General features: G+C 33.0%; 1 protein-coding gene across 1 annotated transcript; it reads right to left on the bottom strand.

The window, feature by feature from the left end:
- Positions 1 to 10,265: 10,265 nt before the first annotated feature.
- LOC123714400 (connectin-like) lies at positions 10,266 to 26,390 on the bottom strand. The gene is made up of 3 exons (XM_045668640.1): positions 26,307 to 26,390; positions 11,446 to 12,522; positions 10,266 to 10,805 (listed from the first exon to the last, which is right to left on the bottom strand). Exons 2-3 carry the CDS (start codon positions 12,497 to 12,499, stop codon positions 10,369 to 10,371), a joined length of 1,491 nt encoding a protein of 496 aa, XP_045524596.1. The 5' UTR covers positions 12,500 to 12,522; positions 26,307 to 26,390; the 3' UTR covers positions 10,266 to 10,368.
- Positions 26,391 to 26,665: the final 275 nt, after the last annotated feature.

The raw sequence follows: 26,665 nt of genomic DNA, 5'->3' as shown, positions 1-26,665 counted from the left end.
CAAATCGGTATTTTAAAATTATGTTTTCAAGCATGCCCGATAGCGCTTCAATCGTAGGGCTACAGAGTGTGTATGCATCATAATCGCAGGGCTTTATTGTTTTCGAATTTTTTATTTTTACAGACATTTGAACATTTTATAATTTACATCATTAAAATCGAAATCGAACCGAAGCGTGGAGATAGCTTATTTTATCTTTTCTTTCTTAACAGTCTTTATATTTTTCGATTTCTTTTTTATCACTTGAGTACTACTTTAGTTTAAATATTGCTTTACGGGTCTTGTTTTGACTATTTGTGTTTTTGAAGTGAAACTTCTTAATCAGCGTTGGAAACAAATTTTCCGTCACATTTTTCGGTTATGCGCCATCCTTTTCTTGTCCCTACCACGGTTGATTCGAAGAGATTCGAAGCCTTTAATAACAAAAAATATATAATAACGATATCAATGATAGTAACATTTATTAAATAGTATTGTAACTATTCTATTAAATAGTATTGTATTTTGTTAAAATATCTTTTACACATTAAACGTCGGAAAATTAAAATTATGTAAATAAGTTTTTAATAATAATACATAGCTTCAATCCGTTTAAAAAGTGTTTTCTTAATTCTATTACAATTAGTAAAATTCTATAATAATCTTAGTAGTAATATGGTGAAATGAAATAATGGTATTATTTGTATTCATGTCTATGATAATAATAGCATTTTATTAACCTTTATCTTATTTACCATTATTTAACCTATTTCTGTAACGTTGCATACAGTAGATCATATTTCGAAAAATAAGGTCATAAAGAAGTTTCACTTCTTACGTGTGTACACTAACTAGTACACGCACACATTTTTGTTTCTAGCATGATTCTAAATAATTGAATATCTATGCTTTACCCATCAAACTATTTTTATTTTTAAATGCAGTAAAGTCCATGTACAATTTTAAATGTTCCAGTAATAGCCATTACTTGTAAAAGCCAGGTAATAAAAGCCTTGTAATTTTAGTTACGTACGCCGCACTTGATAATTTTCCAATTCTCATTGCATATTTATACAGTCTAATTCCGCTGCACTTAAGGCAAAATTATACCTTTTGCTATTTTATGTAATTATTTATTTTACCTACTAAAAATGCCGTGTTAGCGCAGTGGTCGAGCGTTTTACGTTTATTAGTTGCTCGTACGGTGAAGGACAATTTTGGGAAGGACCCACAGATGACATAAATGTGTTGAGTTTGACATAAGGGTGACATACTTAGCTTAAAGCGTCGATTTTGAAGCTTAGTTATATACCTAGAATGAATAACGTATCAGACAGAAAAGCATAACTTATTTGCCAGATAGTCTGCTCTTCAATCTTGTCTTTTTATAAAGAGTTTTGCTTTTACTCTAAATTTTTGTACTAGAACTCAAAACTAAGGATAGGACTTAACTGCATAACAAGAGCGTGCCAATTCCTTAAAGGCGGACAACGCATCTGCGAGCCCTCTGGTCCATGGGTGTCAATTCACTTATCAGGTGAGCCTTCTACCCGTTTGCCCCCTGTTTTATGAAGCAGAAGTATAGGTATTTAGGAATAAAAATACACTTACTTATAAAGTAAAAAGCCTATTATTACATACAGCTTATAAAAAAGAAAGTTAAGTCAGTTAATTTACATACAATTATTAGTTTTGTTAGCAATTAAGTTTGTATCCTAAATTTACTTGTGTTAGTTTTTCCTTAACTCTATACAATTAAACTATTAGTTTTCATTCTGTAAGTGGTAGGTAGGTGAAGGCCTCCTCCAAAGATAACCTCTCTAAATTGGGCTACATGAATCCAGTTGGGGGCAGCTGTTTTTTTGATGTCGTCTTCCCAGGTCTACTTCCCTTACTTTTTCCCTGTGGACCCGCCCAAGTGGACGACGTTTTTTTCCATTTCTTGTCACGTAGACGCGCCACGTCCGGCTCATCTCCATTTTAGTTACAACTCACTAATAAGCTGTCCAATAGTACAGCAAAACCAATAAAAAATATTTGTATGAAATGACCACCGTGTAATTTCTAAGCTCTAAAATGCCCACCACCCGAGTGGGAGAATGTGTCCATGCGTCTAATGGAAGCAATGGTGCATGACAAGAAGTCCCGAAGCTTTGATTTTAGCTTTGGAGATTAATAAGATGGATTGCAAAGCTTTTTTTACTAGTATAATGTATTCGTTCAATGGCTTTTTTATTTCATAGGAACTGGATTCTAAATTGCATTATAAATTTGTAAATTAATGTAAAATTATGGTACCTACATATATTATTGGCTTACGCTAATACGATTTTAAAACTATAACTAAATTGCTTTCCGAACTAGTTTCGTATCATGTTTATTTAGGTCTACCAGTCGTATCTAGAGCGCATGCTCAAACATGAACGTTCAGCGTATTAACGATAGAGCCCATTGACATGGCTCAAGTATTATTTCATTTTTAATTCTGTAAAAAGAGACAGACACAAATTAAATTTATAAGATTTAACGTGGAAGAAAATGAGATAGGAAGCATTGTACAGTGTACGCTTTCACTTCATAATATCTCAATTCCAATGTATAATTTTGTTACTAGTTTCAGATATATTCCTTATTTATTATATAGCTAACCAATCTCTTATTATTATTGCTTTAAATAAACTAAAAACCGAAAACACCACTAAGGGTTGCCAGCTTTGGTGCCTGAAAGTTGTTGTGGCGTCTGTTTAAAACCAACAAAAACTGATAAATACAAAGACGATGAGTGCTATTCGCATTCTATATGTATCTATGTATTTACCAAACAAACTCTCATGGGAACTCGCAACGAAATTATTACTTCTGAGAAAATAAGTACAAACATATTTTGGGGTTTCAACCCTGGAGAGGTGTTACACGTTAATCGGTGTTAATTAGCCTTGTAAATTTTGGAACAACCCGTACTAGCCTTAATATATGATGCATATACTTTGAATGATCTATAAACCAAATCTTTGTATCCTCTTCCAGGCCCGAAAAAGTATGCTATGCTCAGAGAAATAATTTTAGCATTACCCAAATTCAGAGAGTAACACCCCTCTCACTTGGCAGGTACGATGATATAAAAAGTCGAAATGTATCGGATACTAATTAGTCACAACAATTACAAACAACATATTTATTCCACTGTGACAAGTATGATAACTTAAATTCCTATAAATGAACGATAGTTTTCTGGCTCCGTAAAGGGCTGGACCTACCAATGTGGGTATGAGTTGCAAGAGTAGTATTCGCTGCGTAAAATTTAACTATTAAATAAATACTTATTATTATTCTTAGCGACAGAAATATTCTCATTGTACAACTGATTCCGTTAACTTACTTAGGCGACGATATAAACTGGGTCTTAGGAAAATTCAAACAGCTATCCTAATATAAAGATGCCTAGTGGTTTCAGCATGCAACTATCATCCTTGAGATCTAAGTTGGATTCCCGACTATGGACCAATGGACTTTTTTTCTATATGCGCATTAACTCGTTTTCAAAATATCGAAAACATCGTGAGAAAACCGGCTTGCCTTAGACCAAAAAACTCTCGATAGAAAAATAGATGCAGAAAAAGATAGACAGCTGTAATATCTAAGTTCCACAATATATTGTTTTGCTGCGTTTTTGATAGTTAAACTAATAAAATCATCGGGATTGATTACCCAGATGTTGACAGGTAACGGCGGATTCTTATAGTATCTTGATAGTTTCTAGGTTACTCAAAGTGCTGTCCGCAATACAACTGAAGAGACGTTCTTGACCGAATGTCCTCTGGATACGAAAGGTATAACACTGAACAAGCTATGGGAATAAAAGTAACAGATACTAAGTTATAAGAACTAATGTTTACCAATAGGTTGAAAATATATTTAAAAAAACACCCAAATTGTCGACGGTGTGTGTCAGGTACAGAAAGAAGGCTAATTACCTACTTGCCGATTACATTAACAAATGATCATGAAATAGATACAGAATTCTGAGGTCCAGGCTAAAAAGGTTGTACTGCCATTAATTAATTAATTTTTTATTTAATTCTAATGAAAAAGTAACTATACACTTTATATACCAAACATACACACACGATCTTCAGATCATAGTTTACATGGATATATTTTGCCCACATTTTTGACAAGGTGAATAATTACCCAAGTATGGAGGCGATGAAACATCACATGTTATGAATTTTGCATGTCAGTTCGAATGTTAAAAAAAAAACAATCTAAAAAGCTTATATCAAAAAGCAGAAAGCAAGGTGGCAATTTACTTAATTGGCTTTAGACTTGAGCGGTATCATTTTACATTTTAATTATTCTACAATTACTGTGCAAACGTTTACATACTCTAGTATCGCGTTTTACAAATTATCAACATAATCTAATAAACAAAGATTTATATTTTTAAATAATTGGTGGTGTTTTTAGTCAAAACTCACTTAAAATTATTTTAACAATAAAGGTTATTTCTCTAGCGCCTCTCATAAAATTAGTAGCAACTGTGCTATTTGTAAATTCGTAATCTTGTGTATGTCTATAAAATAAATATAAAAATATATACTTCACTCTTCAAAAAGTCAATTCAGCTTGTCGGCATAATCATTTTTATTCAATACAAAGCAATTGATGTTTATATATTGAAGGGAAATAGACATTATAACGAAATAACCTTCGACTATTTTTATTCTTATAATAAGTAATCTATATTACTTTTTTCATACTACGTATTTATAAATTCTTATTATTGTTTCTGTATATTAAAAGGGTTGATGGATTAGTATGCGTAATTTTATATTACCATCTCCTGCAATTTCTATACTCAATTCTTTTCAATCCCAAAGCAACCTATCTTCAAAATTAATGTAAATCATTGGGTCCTTATTATTTTAAGCTCCCCTAATAGATGCTTTTTGGAAATTCCATCTCACACCTCATCCTTTTTCGGTAAATCGTTTAGGATCTCCGCCGAAAAGTTGTGGAATACGCCATACGGCCGACTTTCTCGCTAACCTCTTTTAAAAGTCTTCTACATAAACAGTTCTTAACCATAGTCTGTCCTGTAAGATTGGATAATGTATTATTAATTTTGTATTATTTTCGATTAAAGTTAGTGATTCTATATTTCTTTCCTTATTAGGGTTAACAGATAGAGATCGCTTCTTGCGTATAAGGCCGCCCGTTGCATCCCTTATATTTTTGATGTTACTTGTTTTTCTTTAAATACAGCGAAGTGTCGATAAATAAATAAAACTAAGTGTAGGTAATTATATATATAACATATTATGAAAATAACTACACTTACGTGAATATTTAAAAAAGTTAGATTTATATTTACATTTACTCCTAGCAAGAAACTCTCGTTACTCATTGCCAAGTTTTGTACAAGGAAAATGTAAGCAACCCACTATGTTTCCTAATATCATCGGGAAGAATAGAACTACGTATTTACATTATAGTGAAAACAAACATACAAGTAAATAATGAGTATTTAGCAACTGAAAAGTGTAAATTAAGGGAACACTGTTACATTCAGACTTATTCAGCGCTAAGTATCGACTCCCGTACCCATGTTACGAGGACATTTGGAGAACACTATTTTTGAGGGATAAGCTGATTAGTTAGTAATAGGGTAATTTCCTGTAAATTTTTGTGAAATAAAATACTCCAGAATTCCAGAAATAACGCCTTTATTAATTATATCGTGACTCCTGTGTCTTAAACACCGATTGAATTACACATACATATGAGTAAGTCCCGCCTCTGTATCGTACCTTGAGGTAAGAAAAGTATCTTACTATCTCTTATTTATACTAATAGTAAAATATAAATAAAGCCATATTCGAATACCGAACATCAAGCGCCGCTCAATATAAACGTATTAAGATGAAAATTGTATCTTGAACGATTCCCTTACAAGTTTATCACGATCAAAAGGGTAAATTCCAAAGTAACGCAATCACGGTGGAATAAGGGAAATCAGAAAATGCGTCATTGGTGGTGAAATGAGTTATACACGAATCTCATTTTCGTACTATAGAGGCTTCGAATGAGTAATAAGAGTGAATGGTCTATTGCGGTGGAGTATTAACATCCGCTTCGAGGGATCACGGCTACCCGTACTATAGGAAATGCTATCGAGTATCGTTATATTTATGACTAACGTTTCAAAGTTTTATTTTGCGCTAAGCTTTCATTATCGTAAAAAAACTTTAAGATATTACGCCAGAATACCACTCGCAATAATGATTATTTAAATAGTGAAATTATTAGTATACGGATTCCGAACCTTTACGACTTAGGTGCCTTCAAGAGAAGAGTGTACCACTATATTAAAGGCTGTCAATGCACTTGTAAACCTCCTTGTGTTGCGGGTGTCCATTAGCGGTAGTAAGCACATAACTTTAAATTAACTTAAGCAGTTGCCGTGACCTGTGAACTGAACTGTAAGCCGACTTTTCGTGTGATTCCTATCTAAATAACCTAAATAGCCTAGGTATCAAATTACTTCTATGACGTCACCGCTTTAATCGCGCTAACTAAAGGTAATACAGATATATATATATATATCTAAGACAACGCTAAGTCTCAGTCTTGTATTACAAAAATCTAGCAGATTTTTACACACAGGAGATAGTAACGGAGTTACTGTTAAAATAGATCCATTTCTAAACCCATTATTGAATGTTTTGCTATAAAAAAATGTTTATACCAATTTAACATTAAAATTTTCTTTTTCACTGTACCATTTGTCGAGCATAATTGAAATGTTTACTGCAGCTCACCTACGAAGGTCCACCTTCACCATAATGTTGAGACTATTAAATTTCTTCTACCTAGAAAAAAGGTTATAGAAAAAAACTGCCAGCAAAACATTTGTCATAGACATCCTATATTCAAAACCAAATATATTACGCAATGAGTCTTTATAACGGCTAGCTTCCTCATACGGGAATCAATAGAAGTGGACCTGTTCTAAATACACCAGCAAAAGTTTTTATGTAGTTTGTAGAAGTAACAGAGCATAGCAATTATATTTTTTTACTTTTTATGTTTTTAATAGGAATTAATAAAAAAACATAAGATTGTCAAGCAATATCATCATTTGTCACATAATTTTTATTAAAGCATCCAAATACGGGGTTATATGCTCCGAATATCATTTTGTCCCATTCGTTGTCGAGACCCTTGGTCCGTGGGGTCCTAGCGCTATAAAGCTTTTTAAGGAAATAGCAAAAAGGTAAGGTGATATCACAAGAGACCGAAGAGCCGGCAGCTACCTCGGAACCCTGCCTAAAGGGACTCCATTTGATAATATATTTTAAGGTTAGTTCAATAACTAATAAATGAATACATAAAATATATATATATATATATATATATATATTAATTTATGTTAGCTTTAGAAAATACGTTAATTATATTACGTTATATTTATTTATTATATGTCCTATTATAAAGTATATTTCTCACTTTTATTATACGTAAATATCAGTAGTAGGGGTCGCGGTGGCAAGTGAAATACGCCGGGTGAATTTTTAAGGTGCAAAGTTTCGTCTCGGCTCAGTATCATTTCAAAAATCTTAGGCTCTGAATGACACTTTGTACACCTTTTGAGGATTTCACGACTATACGAGACGGTCATTTTAAAAGAAAATGAGATAGGAATTTCTCATTTTTTCTCCAAGTATTTTGGCACTAGAGATTTTAATAAGAGCTTGGGGGATCCCATTTGCATACGATGCGGGGACGCTCCGCAATTTTTCCCTGTGCCAGCACTATCTGGGTCTTTGTTACATGTTATAGCGGAACATTACTATTCATACAATGTTTATTGAAATAAATGGAGAATAATATGTTAGGTAAAACATTCGGAGTCTTGTCTTTATTACAATTCTTTTTTCTGCCACATTCACCTAGGTGACTGGTCAGAAGAGTTGCTCTGACTAATATATGCAGAGTTTCATTGTCGGACGTCAAGGCAGAATACAAAATACCATCTGTATCACCTCGGCGTCGTTCCACAACTGTGCGTTTCTTAAGGCGGTTTGCCGCGCTTAAAAAGCTGGCAATGCACTTACGAGCCTTCTTCCGAAGTGAAGGTCCATGTGCGTCGGTATCATATACACCAGGTGAGCCTTTCTTAAAATGTAATAGGGGTAACGGACAGGAGGCTCTCTTGGTGTTAAGTTGTATTCTGCTTACATGGCTAATATAAACGTATTGGTGTTTTTATAAAGATCAGTATTATACCAACACTCATATTAAATAGACGTGTCCTGAAGAGCCTCGTTCCATTACAATACTCAGTAGCGTAGAAGAAAATACCAATACTAAATAAGGTACAATTTCGCCGCACATGGACACTCACATTGCCAGAAAGCTCGCAAGTGCATTAACGCTATTTTAAGAAATTGTACGCTCTTTTCTTGAAGGTCCCTTGAAGTCGAATTACAGTACATTACAGTCAATATCTGTTAACAACATCGAAGGGACCTTGGTCGACTTGGTCGTATAAACCGATAGTCGTAATAGTCGATGACGTTTTCATTAAGTACCTAATACTTTTACCCGACGGGACATTTGATTTACGTCAATATAACCGGTATGCTAAACGTTGTCGTCGTAAACGGTTTTGACTGTAGTTTAAATTGTATTCTCTATATATCTAGTATATCTTCGATTAGGTACATTATCCCTATTTGTAAATAAAAAATCGTTTCTGTATACCAAACTTTATTTGTTCATTTGTTCAATTTATACATTATATAATACACCCTACACGCAACAAATCCTTTATTATATCTAACATTAAACAATCAAACGTGAAATCGCATTTTATAAGACTATCTTTATTTATTTGTACAAGGTAATTTATACAATTCATATTTTATACAAGTAAAATTAAAATATCTTATGTTTATGTAAAATGCTTTGCGGTTACTTTCCTTAGCAGTTGAAGCATGATGTTGCCTTAGTAACTATTGAATACTGCGCTGGTAGTCTGTAACTCCCGACAGCAGCAGCCAAACTACTTCAATGTTGAGCTTTTATTACGCGCGACCAATGAAGCCACATCAGCGCTTCATATTTTAAAAGAACGACATCGCAATTGGGTTGAGTGTCGCTATAGAAAGTCACAGAAATGACTGAAGTCGAACGCGCTAATTTAGGGATCTACTTTTTTTTATATGTTACAAGTGGGCAGGAGGCTCACCTGATGTTAAGGTTTACAACTATTTTTTATAATGTGTAAGCCCATTCAGGATCTGAGGTGGGTGAAATCGTGGGCGACAGCTAGTGTCTGTATACTAAGAGTGGAAAAGTTCCAATGAAATGTACGGAAAATTGAACCTGTTAAGGACGTAGTTCAAAATAGTTTACAATATTTAGGTCGTAGTCGAGAAACATTTTTCATGTTGACCGTAAACATATTTTCAAGTATGAAATTTTCAATAAGTTGAAACCCAGCCAAATGCGAGTTACAAATACTGGGAGAAAATACATTGCCAATATGAATATAGTTGGCAGGTACTATTTATAAATGCTATCACTTTTATTTGAAAATATGCAAATGGCCTTAAATAGCGAACCTAATTGTATATTAAAGTAATTTGACATTCAGAAATGAGTAGGTAAATTAGTGAAGTAGACTGTTTTTAAATAAAATAGTACAGCTTTATAGAGCCCGATATGATACTCGTATCTGGTGTGTCCATTATCATTCTGGATAACACCAGCGTGAGATTCCAAGCCCACCGTAATTCCATACAAAGCGTCAGAATCATTAAATGTTACAGAGTACCAGTACACTTCTTGTTTCTAAAACAAGCCTTTTTATTATATCAAAAACATGGCTGTTGAGATTGGAGAAGTATAATAAAAATATTGAGTTATTTTAAGTACTAATACTAGTAAGAACATACTAAACACTAATTTAAGCATCTTACGAATGTTTAAAATCAAACGTTACTATAAAAATAAATATTCTTATACACGTTAGTTTTTGCATAAATTTTCCGCTTGAATTTCATATATTCTATGTACATACTAGTTATTAAAAGATGGTATCTATTCTTATTTTATAGAGCGGAATGTTGAATAAAATTCCCTTTTCTCAATTATATTTTAGTGAGGAAAATATGAATATCGCGTTAAAATGTTAAACCTATTATTTTTATTTACTGAGCAACAAGATTTAAATATATCCGAAAACATCCTTCTAAATTCTAAAGACAAAATTCGCTGTCACCAACAGACTACTTCCTACAGAATAATTTAATTAAATATTCTTAACCAGTCTTTTTTCCTTACAAAAACAATTGATTAAACGAAATAAATTACGTTAAACTCTTAATGCAGTAGTATTGTTAGAATCAATAAAAAGCAGTTCGATAGGGCTTTAACACTAGAACTTTGTTGCCAATAATTTTCATCTTTTGAAGACAGCATCAATGAATCTTCCCCATTGTGACCCAACTGTCCTGGACACGGGAGTGTCTCCGATGGCATGTCCACGAGAACCACTTGATTTTCTAATTTGTCGTCTTCATTCTTAGCATCGTAGGTTTCATCGTCATTTTCATCCTGTTGAAGTGAATCACCCTCGGAATCAGCATCAAACAAATCAGTCTGAAGTTTATCATTCGTATTCATCCCATTATCGACATTTTCCGGAATATTTGGTATACAAGTGACTTCGTCGAGCGCCTGTCTGAGGGGTTCACTTTTCGTTTCATTACGCAATACTTGAATCCAGGATAACCGACAATCACATCTTAATTTGTTACCTGCGAATAAATATTTATGATTACAAATAAATTTATGCAGCGTTAAGGAATATTTGAAAGCGGAATGAGATCGTAAATTACGGATGAATCCACATGGAATCCGCCTACGTAATCTAATAAAGCAGGGCTTATACTGGCTATCGACGTCCAACAAAAGCCATAATGAAATTATCATGGGAACAAACCAGTAATATTTGTTGATTTTTAATAATTCATATTTCTTTGTGTCTAAATCGTGTTATAACGCCATTGTTGACTTCGTATGGGGAACTGTTACACTCATTAATTGTGCTTAACACGAGAGGGGTGCCTTACGAAGGGCTTTAAGCCCTATAGGGAGCGTGCCATTGTTTGCTGAAAATATAGTTATTTATCTTCTCGTGAACGTACTTGAAATGTGTCTGGTGTGTTATTTACTGCTAAATGACATGTCTACATCAGTTTAATACATTTGAACTTGTAATTTAGTGAATTCGGGTACTGAATGTCATTTAATACGATAAATAATTGAAGAGTTATTGAATAAAGAGGGGGAGAGCTATGTTGCCAAGTACTGATAATAATTATACTAATAGAATAGATAATTCTGCTAGCTATGACACAATTAAGGTGTGTAAAGAAAAATAAAATAATTACTCACCACTTAAATATAAAACAGACGTTTTTAGTTTTAGATTTTCTAAAATCGGTTTTATCGTTTCATAGGAAATTTGTTTAATTTCATTATTTCTTAAATCCAGCAATTCGAGTCCTCTGACTCCCTCCAAAAGTACTTCGTTAATGGTCTGTAATTTGTTGCCAGTCATAGATAATTTTTGAAGCATCGTCAAACCATCAAAGGCCCTTTCCGATAAATATTTCAACTCATTATTGTCTAAAAGGAGCTCATTCAAGTTCCACAATTCAATAAATGTCAAGTCTCCTATCATTGATAACTTGTTTGATCTCAAATCCAATCTCGTCAAATTACCGAGACCTCTAAAAGTGTCTCTAGTTAAAACCGAAATTAAATTAGCTTCCAATACTAGATCGGTGAGTAGGTTCAGATGTTCGAAACATCCATCGTGAGCTAGATTAATACTGTTAAACGATAAATCGAGATATCTGAGACTCGGTAAATCGACGAAAACATCCCTCTGGATCTCGGTCACTTTATTTCCTTTTATAGTCAAGTTTACGAGCGAAGGGAGGTTTGCGAACGCGGAGAAGTCCAGCTCCATTATTTTGTTGTTCATTAACGTTATTTCTCTTACTGTCGACATGTTCGTAAACGTCTTTTTCTCGATTTTGTTTAACGTCGCATAGTGTATTTGCAATTTTTGCAATCGCTTTAACTTATGAATTACGTTGAGAGGAACGAATTTAAGAGCTCCATCCGAGCGTATATTGAATGTAAGCTTTTCCAGGAAGGGTTGAGAGTTAAAACTGGTCCATATAGGATCTGTGTCGTCAATACCACCGTTGAACACCCAACAGTCAGCGCGTGTTGCTGTTTTTATTTCTGTGTTCTCACAGTAACAGTGGACTTTCGAATCTCTGTTTGCTATTTCACACATGTTGTCTTTAGCCTGAACGGCGTGGTATCTCCTTTCAGTTTTATCTCGGCGTTTTTCATTTAGTCGACTCTCAGTGTAGGATATTTGAACTGAAGTCAGTGCGAGAGTAAAAAGTAAATATTGAACGAGGGTCTTCATGCTTCTCAGCTTTCTCAGTATGCCTGGAACAAGTAAAACATATAATTAAAAAATGTTCTATTTTCAAATTGCTTTCAGTGAGGCGAGGTTTTATGCATGTGTTTTGTTCTTTTTAATATGCACAAAATTGTGATATTTAATTGCATTTTTTAGTATCAGCTATGTTTACTATTAAGTAATTAACGTCATAAATTTAAAAGGCTGTAAATAGCGGACTTTAGTGGCGGTCGCGTCGCATGCACTCAGACTAATTATTGTAGAGCAGGGGGAGGTCGGTTGAATCATGCACTTCTATTGTTTGACTGATATTGTGTCCTTTGATCCTGGTGATGTATTGTGGTGACAAGCGAGTCTATTATTGCTCAACGTATTTCCTTTGTATGTTTTCAGCGTTATTTTAACTATGAGCAGAGAAACAGACATTTTCCTAATGATAAGTATCTCCAGTCATTCGTGAGCCGGTAGTAAATGTAAATAATAACAATTTATTATAAAAATTAATTAAGTGACCGATACCCTATGTCTCTTCATAAACAGCCTATTAAAATATAAAATTATACAGACAGATTTTCAAAGTGTATTTTACACTATAAAAATTACGATACATTGTATTTCTTAAAAATGGAATTTTACTAAAAAATAATTGAATTTAAAATAATAATACAAAATCTTGAATTTAAGACCAACATTATTCTTTTCGGTTTAATAGAAAAAGGTTGCCATCTAATTAAGTCTACTTTTAATTACTTCCTTTCATTCCCGAAGGCTTAATAAGAGACAAAAAAGGCCGTAAGATGTCCTTTGTTTCATCAAATGATTATTACGTATTGGATTTTTTGAACCCTTCACAGGATTCGACTTTTTTAATTAAGGCCACCGCTTTGTTAGCTACGGTAATGGAGATGAAATATTTTAATGAAATAAATACATTTTTTAATTTGGAAATAACTCATAAGGCACAATTTTATTGAGGTATGGTGTAGAAACTGAACTAAACTTTTCTAATTACTTATCCATATTGACCAATGTGTATATGAAAAGGAATATATACATAAATATATTTTAGTCTCCACATTTTACTTGTTTTTAAATAAAATCATTTCTCAATAAATAAACGTTATTAAATACATAAAATTGTGAAATAAATTTCAAGACACACAGGTTGCTACCATTAAAACAAAATTTTACAATACTTTTTCTATTTAAGAAGACAAAGGTATTTTGCTGACATCAAGGGTTTATCGTGTACCTAAATGGGAATTTTAAGCGTGTCTTTATCAGAATTAGCGCTACAATAATAAATATGTGTAAATGTTTTTTTTAATTAAAGCGGTCTTCTTAATAAGAACACATAAGGAAGACAAATGAGTCTATGGAACAAGGCAGTCACCGCTACCCATGGACACCCATGTTAGTGGTTACGTTGCCGCCCTAAAGGTATAGGACTTTTTCAAATGTATCTTCTAGTTGTCTAATCTAACATTAATTAAGGTACCGAAACGGTAAAATTAGTTTAGGATTTCATTTAAAGACTAATAAAGATAATAGCCACTGTCTATTATGTAGGCATTTTTGCATCAGCGTCACTAGTTACATTGTCCATAGCTATAGCGAATCCCCCAATATTTTTAATGATAAATCAACATTACAATGACACAGTTAACATTTATGGATTTCTGTGTTGTGCTGACATGGAAATGGCAATCATATTGTGGTGTAAGTATAGTAGTACAGTATTAGATTGTGGCTTTAAAAGCGTGCATCTCTCAACCCTGAGGTCGTAGATTCAACAATCCAGCTGTGCCACAACTATGCCATACTATTCTATGTGCGCATACAATTGTCGTTCGTACAGTGAAGGAATATAGCGTGAGGAAACCGCCATGCATGCGAGCCAAAAAGTGGACGGTGTGTCAGGCACAGGAGATTAATCAAATAAAAATCGTACAGAAATATGGCCAGGACCTGATAGGATGTACAATTCTTTGTTCACGTCATTTGCTACACATAGTAAATTTATGACATTTTTACAAGTTAAGATAAGCCGCGGTACTTGAAACACAAAAGATTTGATGTTAATTCGCCTCAAAGGAATTAGTTCGTGAAAGAACAACTTCTTTGTTCCTTACATTTATTTTGTCAAAGAACCGTATACATTTAAATATTGAAAGGGCTTTGTATCAATGCTCTTTGGATGTTAAAGTTCGACTCTTTGAGCGAGACAGGAGATTTCGATTGCAAAACATAAAAGTTGGAGCAAGTAAAATTGTTACCTATTTTCGACTTACAACGATTCCGACGTTTCCTTTGCCGTTTACCTTTTATGTGAAATGGAAAGAGCAATATATTCAACTATCTTGTGGCTTTTTCTTTACTTGGGGAAATGCATTCCGCATACCCGCGGCGCGAATGCTTAGTGCATAGGTTTTGTGGGACTCGCTCTTGTGCATACGCACTGAAACCTCAAGGCGCCACCACTAACTATATTGTAGCTAAAGTATCAATTCTCAACCCTGAAGTCGAGCATTCAAATCGCTGTGCAGCAATGGATTTGTTTCTCTACGACTATGTGCGCAATTAACACAAGCCCATGTGACTTTCGAAAGGTCCAGGTGCTGGAGCTCGAGACTGGCATGAGGGTATACCGGGATGGGCTATCTTACATGTTGCTGGAAAATTTCTGCGGCAAGATTGTCAAACGTGTCGCTAACATAAATAGCACGCGAGGTAACGCGGGTAGCGCCGGGCAGCAGGTTCTGACTCGCCCATAAATATCATGACGATATTTCCGGAGTAGTTGTCACCCGGGCCCGGCGGAAACGCCAACCCATTAAGTCAATAATGTCCCTTTTTAAGAGTTTTCGACACTCCCCTACTGCTTAGCTACTCGGTCACATATCTGCCTGATTGCGTGCCTGATAGGCTAGGATGTAGGCTCCCCTGTTTATAAAAAACACAAGGTCCAATGCGCTGATGTTCACTACATAGCTATTTATTTATTTACAAGACACACTGACGAAACACATACAGAGAACACACAATATACAAAAACACAATACATGCATGAGCATGACACACATTCAATTATAAAAGAAAAAAGAAATATTACAACAAAAATAAATGATAATAAACTAGATTAAGAAATACTATTAATCAAATATACAATTTGATATATTTTTCCTTTGCCATTGGTTTGGTTTATAGGTTATAATTTTTGAATAGTGATTTATTAAATGTATAAATTAATGCAATCAGAAATAACAATTTATTGATGATACACATATAGATTAGTTTTTTTTGTTAAAAAAACATGGTAAGATTATAAATTCCCGAGTTATGTAACCTAACATTAATTAGGTTAAATATATATATTTTGTTAAAAATTAGAAGCGCAAACCAAATGTCAGCAATCATCACACACTTGTAGCCAAAATGAGCACTTTAGTTTTTACCACTCATACATTTTAATATTTTAAATTAGGAACAATTTTAATGTAGTGAATATCAACGCATTGGGCCTTGTTTTTTTTATAAAAAGGGTAGCCTACATCCTAGCCTATCAGGCACACAATGAGGCAGTTATGTGACCGAGCAGCTAAGCAGCAGGTGAGTGTGGAAAATTCTTAAAAAGGGAAATTATAATAAATTAAAATATATAACATTATCGACTACACGTATATTCTTTATAGGTAACTTTGTAACTTAAGACTAGTCAGTTTTTGTTAATCCAGCATTACCTCTAATTTTATGTTGGTAACAAGCTCGTAGTTTAAACAATTAAACCCAGTTGACATCCAGCTTCAAACAAAGAGATTCATTTAACATACATTTGAACATCCCTCCAACAACCGCCACCGAACGTAACTCCCGTAATTTAGAATATACGACAGACTTCAAAATCTAGCGCTAGTCTTTATAACTGGTTTAAATACAAACTTATACAATTTTCTTTTCAGAGTTAATGTAGAGCTGAAATAAACATTGAATTGCGAAGCGAATTTGGAAGTTATTGTGGAAATATCTTTACAATTTCCACCGTTATTAATTCCAGGATGACCGATTAATCCATAAAAGCTATTCATCCGGGACCAGCGCAAAGTTAACTTGTTTAAACTTTTCTTACATTAACGCTGAATAACAGCTAAAATTTTAATTGATTCAAATAATTTCGTTTTAGTAACAAGCAAAATGATTTAAATTAATGTAATCATTCATATGCACTGATTTTAATGCCATGCCCCACTTTAGCCTAGTAACATATTTTTTTTAATATAAACAATTTAACTGTTTATTTTAAAAACTTAAATGATAGGTTTTAGGAATAAAATATATAAACATATAATTAAAAACGTCGAGTCCATTTTCAAATTGCTCCCCTTAAGTCAAATACTGGTTTAGATAGTCCTATGTATATGGAACTATACATTATAAATTTGTAACCGTAAATATCTTTATATATACTTCTTGGAAAGAGAATTTTATGACATCTTCGTCCACTCATGACATCTATTTTGCAAAAACCCAATGTGAAATCTAGTCATCTAAAATATAATTGTCAAAAACTTTGTTTTGTAAAAATTTAATCCGGTCGAACTGTTTCAGCCAAGAGAGATGGTTAAATTTAAATAATCAAGATACAACTGTTTTTATAAATTTGGTTAATAAGCGAATTTTAAATTCAGCCACTTAGGATTAAAATATTATTTTAGCTAGCACTGTGCGGTCGTGCCATTTTAAAAATTCATTATTATAACAGCCTTCCCTCAGTCTAGAGAATTTTCTCATTTAGCTTAAAAGACAATACTCTTATAACTTAGCACTATTCTCCATTTCATGCTAAAAAACAGCAAATATTCTTTATAAAAATATACTCTTTCTTTATGGCGACATTCAGTGGCTTAATTATATTTGTTGGGGCCTGTGACATGGCCGGAGAGCATTTCTATTTAGAATTCATTTAGGGGCCTTTTAGTGACGTAACTTCCCATTGTTACGCTACTGGCAACGTAGGATCGGGAACAAAGAAGATTTCAAATAAAAATATTTATTACCTGGCCGTAATTACGTTGTAAGGCGCTTAAAAGCGCACTAGTAATGGATTTTTATTTTAGACTGCAAATTGTAATAAGCTTTCGTAATAAATGCACTTAGAATTTAATGTAAAATGAAACACTGAAAACGCCGCAGGTCAGTTGGCCTTTTGTTTGGTATAGTAGTTTTGTATCGGGAAGAGTATTTGAAGGCATCTCCTAAGTATGGGACATAGTTTTTGTCATTTAATTTAGTTTTTTTTAATTTGAGTAATCTTGTTAAAGCTATATTAACCTTTATCTGTCTCGTTTCGTGTTTGTATTTTTGCATTTTGTTTAGATTTGAATGGTAAAGTTTACCAATTACCAATGCAAATATCTGTAAGAAACTGTGTTTAGCAGTAAGATGTTTAAAATTATTTGTCTATTTCTATTGTTATATGTTATTGTTCTATTGTTGCCTATATAGCGCGCATCCACAAGACCCGATAGACCCAGAATCCTTGAATGATATTTCTCTATCCTTTACACCTCGGCAGAACAAAAGACTGTCAATATAGACTTACGACACCACAAAGCATGCTGCAAATGGATGCAAAGGCGCAACGGTCGAGTTGGAGAAAAATAAGGAGTCAACTAAAGATGGACCAAAAAGTCTGCTGATGATAATTCATTTGTTGCAGTCTCTGGTTACCAATGTCTCTCAAACAACATATCCGTTAGGTTTATCTGATAAAGAAGAGTTAGATATAGTAATATCTCATACATAGAACTCGGGTGAACTAAACAGACATATATTTTAGTATATATATATATATAATATATTATTAAATAGTTGTCCCTTTATATTAAGATCTACCTTTATTATTATCCCGAATAGTTCACGTTTAACATTTAGTGTGGACGTGAAATAGCTTTGCAAATACGGAGCTTTCATTAAGCTTTCATTGCGCAAATTAAATAATGACTTCGCATGCAGTAGGTTTAGACAAGAAATTGTTTACTTCCTGAACGGATATTGTTTTTACCAACATCACCGATTATTTTAACCATTAAAATCTAAATAAAATAAAAAATATACTGAGGATGAGGATTCAAATACTTTCCTGATACAAACCCAATATACTTAACAAATATAATAGACGTGGCGATTCCAGTGTTTCATTTTACATTAAATTCTAAGTGCATTTATTACAAAAAGTTACAACAGTTTTGACCGATAAAGCGGAAATCGCAATTTAATCAGAATTTAGGCTTGTTCATAGGTAAATAAATAAATAGTTAGGAAACTGACAGGTCTTGGACCATAATTTTGCAGCTACTTTTTAAAATTAAAGGAAGGCGGTTTGAGCTAAGGTCCAGATCGATAGTGCTAGCTACAATTTTTTTATTAAATTTATATATGGCGTACCTACTACGGACTAGATGTGTATGGTGCATAACAAGCAAATTTAGTAGCAGTATTTAAGATAGCTTATAAACAAAAATATAATGGATGAATGTCATTTACAAATTAAAAGCTGAAATCAAAACGAAATATTAGTTTGTTAAATTGCCTATTTTGTACCGTAAAGAAAATAATAGTGACTATTTTCAGCCAACCATAATACAATGTTCAAATTTAGAACATTACAAAGCTTCTATTGTGATTTGATTAATAAATAGCTGATTTATTTGGAATATTGATATATTTCATTAAAATACCACAGTCATTATTAAAATTTATTTATAAATATTAGAATTATTTAGTTAATTAAGCATATTCAAGCCTTTTGTTTAGGAAATATCGGTATTAAGCTAGTAAATGTTTTTCACAGCGACATCTATTTTTGCACAATGTGCAAATGCGCATTAACATTCATTCGTACGGTAAATGAAACATCTTTAGGAATCCGGCATGCCCGTAACCCAAAAAGTCAACGGCTAGTGTTTATCGAAAATAATGATGATGAAACAGATACATAAATCTGAGGCCCAGGAAAGGTTGTAGCGCCACTGGTTTGTTTTAGAATAAAAAAATGTACATTTAGAAGAAAACATTGAACAGAGAACTAAATTAATTACAATACTTATGTATAAGCGCTACTTTCAAGGTCATACAGATTAAATCGCTGGAAATCTGCTAACTTCACACCTTAATTCAGTATATAATAATCCTCATATATTATTTTACCTTTTTCTTAAAATGTAACAACTTTTTCACAAAGAAAATTATCAGGAAAGTGTGGCATTACTCAAAAGGCTTACTAACTTACCTACGTAAGTGAAAAGTACCTATCACGAAGCACAAGTTAATCCCCCCCACTCAAAACTTCTAAGACACATCTCAGGCATTTTGTTGGATATTCAACTTTGACAAATTAACGTAACTCGACTTAATCTTTAGCGAGTGAAAAGTTTCAATACAGGTTTTCACTTAAGTCAATTAGCTGTGTTCATGGTACATTTGATTGATTGCCTCTTACAAGTTTATATAAAGGCTTTACCAATGTATGAAGACTTTAACTGAGATCCGGGAGTCATATTAAACTCTAACTCGTCTGTCTCGTCTTTGAATTTTACCTACACTCCATAATATACAGACACATAATAATATCAACCAGTTTTCTGACTATCAGCGATGGTGTGGACTTTACATCCCACAGGAGCAAGTGATTCATTTCTACCTCGGACATTAAAAACGCCTTTAAACCTCACAACTTTGTCGCCAGGTAGGTGCACTTAAACTGATTATATTTCGTCAACAGCGCGGCTAGACTTTTCACAGACACGCAACACGTTTCGTATTTGAAAAGTGTATTTTGACCTGTTTAGATTCTCTATATTGAAATAGTTATATTTCATGTTTGTTTACAACTCATAATATTTTTTTATTCCCTAAGCGTAACAAACGCAAACATTCCTCATTTTATCAAAAATATTTTCTATAAATTATTACTTAAAAAGTATTAACTTACTTTAAAAGAATAGATGCATACATAATACCAAAGACATAAATTAACATAAGTACTGATAACATTTCTAGGTAGGGTGAACAGTTCACCGAACACCTTCAACCTACAGGGAATATCCTTGCCCAGTCTAACCATTGCAGGGAAGCCGGCCCAGTGTCTTGGTGGAAAAGCTGTATATTATATAATAGGTTGCCGAAATAGCCGCAGTGATTTCATTACAGATATTGTAGAAATCGACACACTTAGGAATCTTTGGATATAAAGGATAGAGAAATATCTTCCGCTACTTTTAAAGGTATTTGTAAAGTAAATACGCTTATATAACGGTAATAACAATAAATTGATACAAACAAACTTAACACCAATGAAGTTATAGCCTCAGATAGTTTTAATAACGATACGACGGTGAGCGTTAAATCAGGACATGATATAATAAAGTTAAATCCTTTGTAATTAAAACTCAGATATAACATTTAGTTTCTAATGGATATTGTATAACTTCACAACTTAGTCTAAAGACTAGGACTTTTTCTTAAAAGGCCGGCAAAGCACTTGCGAGTCTTCTGGTAATGTGAGTGTCCATGGGTGGCGGTCATCACTTAACATTAGTTGAGCCTACTGCCTGTTTGTCTCGTATTACATTAAAAATAGTTTTTTTCCTCCCTTATAAATATCATTTAAAATGTGATATGTAATGTTATAGTATATTATGATGAAAATAAATAAAATAATGTTTCAATAATTTAGTAAATCTCATTCTTTCTTGTAACCTGTGGTAAAGGCCTCATTCCAAAGGGCAAATTCTGTCTCTATAATTAGTGGAATACAATTCCTGAAACTAATCCGATTAGATTTTATTTGACATTTTATGTGGCATATTTAGATTTTATGTGGCAATAGTAGATAAGAGAGATATAATAGTACTATTTACTACATGGTACTTATGCTATGTAACATTAACACGGGAATTTGAAGAGAAAGAAAAAACCTAACTTCGCTCCAACTGTAATGTGTGTATGATCTTCATCACTTTATTTATATTTATCTGCCTCATGACAAGGACAAACAGATAAAGTATTATTGATATAGCGTAGCGTATTATTAAAAGAAATAAACTACATTTGTCGCAACGAATAATGTAATAAATTATAGTTTATATAATGGGACTTCACGCCGAGGATCTATTTCTATTTGTATTACATTTATTATAGGTTTGAATTTTGCTAAAAGCGGTAGTATTATGTGTAAATATGCCTACGGGGATACCTCGTTCGATTGTTCAAGCACTACCTTCTTGGCTTTTTGGTTAAAGATTAACCAGTGTTCTATAAGGATACAATTTCTATAAGAGCAGTGTTGGCATAGTAGCTTCAGCGTGCGACTCTCATCCCTGAGGTCGCTACTTCGCGGCTATGCAACAATGGACTGAGAAAACCAGCGTGCCTTACACCCAAAAAGTCCATGGCGTGCGTCAGGCACAGGAGGCTGATCACCTACTTGCCTATTAGATTAACAAATAAAACAGATACAGAAATCTGAGGCCCAGACCTAAGAAGTTTGTAGCGCCATTGATTAATTTTTATTTTTTATAAAATTTCTAACTGTAATAACTAATAAAATATGCACAAGACCCTCGTAATTTATGTATTTACTTTAAAAATTTCATGTTCAAACTTGCCTCCAGCCAGGTATGCTTTATTCCGTGGGGTGACAATTTAACAATAGAAGATTAACAAAAAATAAGCAGGTAGAAAGCAGGTATGTGGGGCTCAAATAATTTGAGTGAAAAGGTTGTTGGAATGTCTTTTATTCCGTATTCGTGGTATGAAATTGGAAAACAATGATCTTAGAGCGTTTTGTTTGGAATGTATCGGTCAGCCCAAGTTTTTTTTCAAACGTAAACGCTTAAAAGTTTGATGGATTAAATTTTTAAGCGGTTTAAATAATGTACTAAGTATATTTGTGAATTAGGTGGAATTTTAGTAAATGTAAGGCTTATTTACTATTTTAGGTCCTATAGAAATTATATTTTTTCTGTTTACAATATCTAAATATTTGGTTTCCCTTAATTCTCCTATCTAATTGTATTTCGTTAAATCTTTAAAGTATCCAAGCTAGCTAAATATTTATATGTAAAAACCGTCACATAGTTTGTTTCCGTGACATTTTTAAAACCCTCTGATAGATATATTTAAATCTTTGTATAAATTTCTGTTTATACAAGGATTAAAGATATTAGTAAAATACGTTTTCAACAATATTTTCTTTTAAAAATGTCTTTTATCCTACAAGCCTTTTATTAAGGAGACAATTTGCGTTTGCCTCTAGTTAGAACGAGAAAATATGGCGGCAATAAGGTAATATGAATGGGTGGGCCGGAGACTAAAATTACCAGGGATCGTTCGAAGTGATTTTTTAACGAGCTCTTTCCATTGTTTATACCTGACTCAAGAATGTTTAGGGCTTAATAGCCTACTTATGTTTGAAATGATATTTAAATGTCTATTCAGATACTTTTACTCCGATCTTTTTTAATCGATTTTCGGTACAGATAACATTGTTTAAATGCTTTAAATATCAAATTTGAGTGCGTTATTCGACTTTTCAAATTAGTTCTCTTTACTTTTTAATACTGAAAGGTCGGTAACGCACTCACGAGCCCTCTGGCATTGACAGTGTCCATGGACAGAAAGCCATGGAAGCCGTTTTATATTCTTAGATAAAAAGCTTTATAGATATCTATAAATTATCTCTTATTTATAGAAGATAAGAAAGGATGTTTATCCTTATCTAAGTTTGAAAGCTTTACCGGTCCTAATCAGCTTAATACAATATTAACGTAGTTTTATTTTGATATATATGTTTCGATAGGTCACTTTTTATTTTAAATAATATTCTTCTTTACAAACTCTTGCTTAATCGTTAACAAATTACATAGCATTAAATTTAAAGCCTGCAGAATATTCAGGAAAATAAAGAGAGGTGAATAAATGCGTTTTTCAATTTTATAGGAGCATTTAGATAAAGTGAAATGGCTTCATTTTTGTACCAACACCGCAGGAAATTCGTACCACGCCTTTCCGGTTTCAACCGGAAAATGTAGGTATAAAAATAGTTCACGTTAGTGTTTTCATAAAAAATATTTTTTAAAAGCCACTTTTATAAATGGGCACGATTTCAATTAAATAAAATTGCGAGTGATGTCACGTGAAAGGGTATATTTCTGTGTACAGTGTCTGTTATATGTCCGGGCTAGTTGATAGAGCCGACTTTGTGTTTTATGTTTATAAAAATATTTCATAAAGAAGTGAACAGTGAGTGTGTTTTGCAGTATCGAATTATAAATAAAAGTTCTATTTCTATAGAATAAATAATTACTGGCACAGGTTATCACAGAACGTTATATTAATTTTTTTTAACGTTTGTCCATCAGCAATAAGCCTCTTGGCTTTTATCAGATTTAATGAAATTATGCCAATTAGGGAACGCAAATCCAATAATTTTGAATTTCCCTCTGTAACAATCTAAAGTTATAAATATAATTTCTGTATTTAGGAATGCCCTATAATAGAATTTTATTAGATTTTTTATTTTAAAGCTTGTCAATTCTATTTACTATAAAAGTACTCGTCATATTACAGCCGTATCTAAGTGTAAGAGTTAACGTTTAAGAACAACTATGTGAGATAATGGTCCTATTTAAAAGTTTTTGAACGCTCGGCCATTTTGGCGGCAAAACTACATGGTTTGTTAAAAAGTTTTCACAAGTTTTAATGGTTTTGTAGAGGTGGCTGTTTTATAGAGACATTTTGTCTTCCCGTTTAGTATATCTTTACATCGTATCACAAATTATTTCGCCTCTCTTTGACGCCGATTTAATTGTTTACATCAATAGTAAGAATTTTATCTGAAGAAGTATTTACAATAGTCTTTCTGTAGGAATGCAATGTCCTTTTGTAGGAAGTATTCTCTACATACCTACATTATTCTTCTTGACGCCAAAAGTTTCATTACGCAATGGGCTTGAGTGGCGCGAGAATCTTTACCAGGTAGCAAAAGAAATCCCGAAAACTAACACTGTGTTGGTGGAACCGAGTTAGGGCCTGGAAACTTTAGGCGTCAGAATAAAAAGGCAAAACGCACCGCGTATGTACAACATAGTCGACATATACTAAGAGTACCAGAATCTGTTTTCACAATATAAATTGCATAAATAAATCAATGGCGCTACAACCTTTTTAGGTCTGAGCCTCAGATTCTGTATGTGTTTCATGATCATTTGTTAATCAAATAGGCAAGTGGGTGATCAGCCTTCTGAACCTGACGCACGCCGTCGACTTTTTGGGTCTAAGACAAGCCGGTTTCCTCACGATGTTTTCCTTCACCGTTCGAGCTAATGTTAAATGCGCACATAGAAAGAAAGTCCATTGGTGCACAGCCGGGGATCTAACCTACGACCTCAGGGATGAGAGTCGCATGCTGAAACCACTAGGCCAACACTGCTCTATAATATGCATAGGCTCTCCAATATTCCCTTTAAAAGTCTGCTTCAATACCATGCTTATAATAAGGAACAATTCTAAAAAAATTGACTTATTAAAAAAAATTTCTTTATTTGTTTAGCTATGTACAATATAATTTTGATTGAGGCTAGTAAGTCGGAGACCTGTGACAGTGAAGCTTCGCTCTTCTTTAAACTAACAAAGTTTCAACAAAAATAACCAACACAAGCGGTTTTAAAACGAGGGTAGGTACCTAATCGAAAAATTATAAATATATGAATATATGATGATGACTGTACTTGTGTGTGTGTGTGAAAGATGAACCAAATGTAAGTCAAAGTGTGAATAAAAAAGATGGATTAAGGGAAAATTTATATTACAGGATTTATCAATGATTCTGTTCAATGGTTGTTACAGTTGAGTGTACCGAGCCAATGGTTTAAAGTTGTTTTACATTTGTGGTATGTAAGATTATGCAATCTAAGAGTAGGGTGGGTGTTCAGGGTCAGAGCTAAACGCGTTTTAAGTTTGTGGTCCCTCTACCATAGACCATATATACATATATTTTTTTGTAAAATCTATTTAACTAGACATAATAATATCTATATAGCTACGAAAGTGGTAGATGAACGCTACGTAAATCCGTAGTTCTATTCAAACGCTGTTACAGATGTCTTTTTGTTATAAATTGAATGACAATTTTGATATTTTATTTATCCATACAACAATATTTACCTTTATAAAATTATTTCCGAGCCGAGGGATATAATTAGATCGCTATTAATTGCATTATAGCATCCAAATTATTGCAAAACGGTTTTGTATATTTGTAGCGAAAATGCTATTGAAATTAACTAGTTTTTATATTTTGCTAAAGAATAATACGTTTTAAATAGAAGAATACGTTTGAATTACATTTAGTTTATCTAATTATATTCAGAAATTAAGCTTAAATAAAAATAATTAGGTACAAATTAGGTTTGAGCTAGATTATTCAAAACTACAATTTTATTCATCGGTAACAATGATTTTTGTGATATAGCGAAAGTTTAAATAGATTATATAATATGATATTTCTAATTATATTTATAAAAAAGCATTGAAAATACTTACAAGAAGACAAAAGAAATAAACTATAAATTACTAAAAATAACAAATATAAAAGCCGATTATTATAAAAAATAATGTTAAAAAAAAGACACTCAACGTATAATAATATAAAATAAAAATATAAATTTAGAGAGATATTACGATGTATAAATCGAACAAAAAAACTGAAACGCCTAACAACGTGAAAAACAAGGCGAAATAATGAACTTACCTTAGAGGATTCCAACTTTTGGCACGCACAGCACAAATTAGGTTCGCACAAACTTTTACATCAATGCTCTGATTCGAATTTCGGCACACGTTCGGTTTGCGCGACTCTGCTGCGACTACTGAACTAAACGGATAAGGGGGTGGACTGGGGCGAGTTTTTGACAGATTAGGAACTTTTGGCTTTATCTATTATCTATGGCTTATCTACGCTTTGTTTAGGACCTTCGGGTGTTTGACTTGTATGAGTATATATCTTGAGTGAGGTTTATTTAGTCTACATTTTTTCAAGAAAATTATGAATTGCTTTTTGTATGTATTGCCCAATGAATTTACTATTATCTTACAGTTTTGTAACTCTTC

This window comes from Pieris brassicae, chromosome 9 (genome assembly GCF_905147105.1).
Source record: "Pieris brassicae chromosome 9, ilPieBrab1.1, whole genome shotgun sequence".
Taxonomy (NCBI): domain Eukaryota; kingdom Metazoa; phylum Arthropoda; class Insecta; order Lepidoptera; family Pieridae; genus Pieris; species Pieris brassicae.
This window is presented reverse-complemented; position numbering and strand designations above follow the sequence as displayed.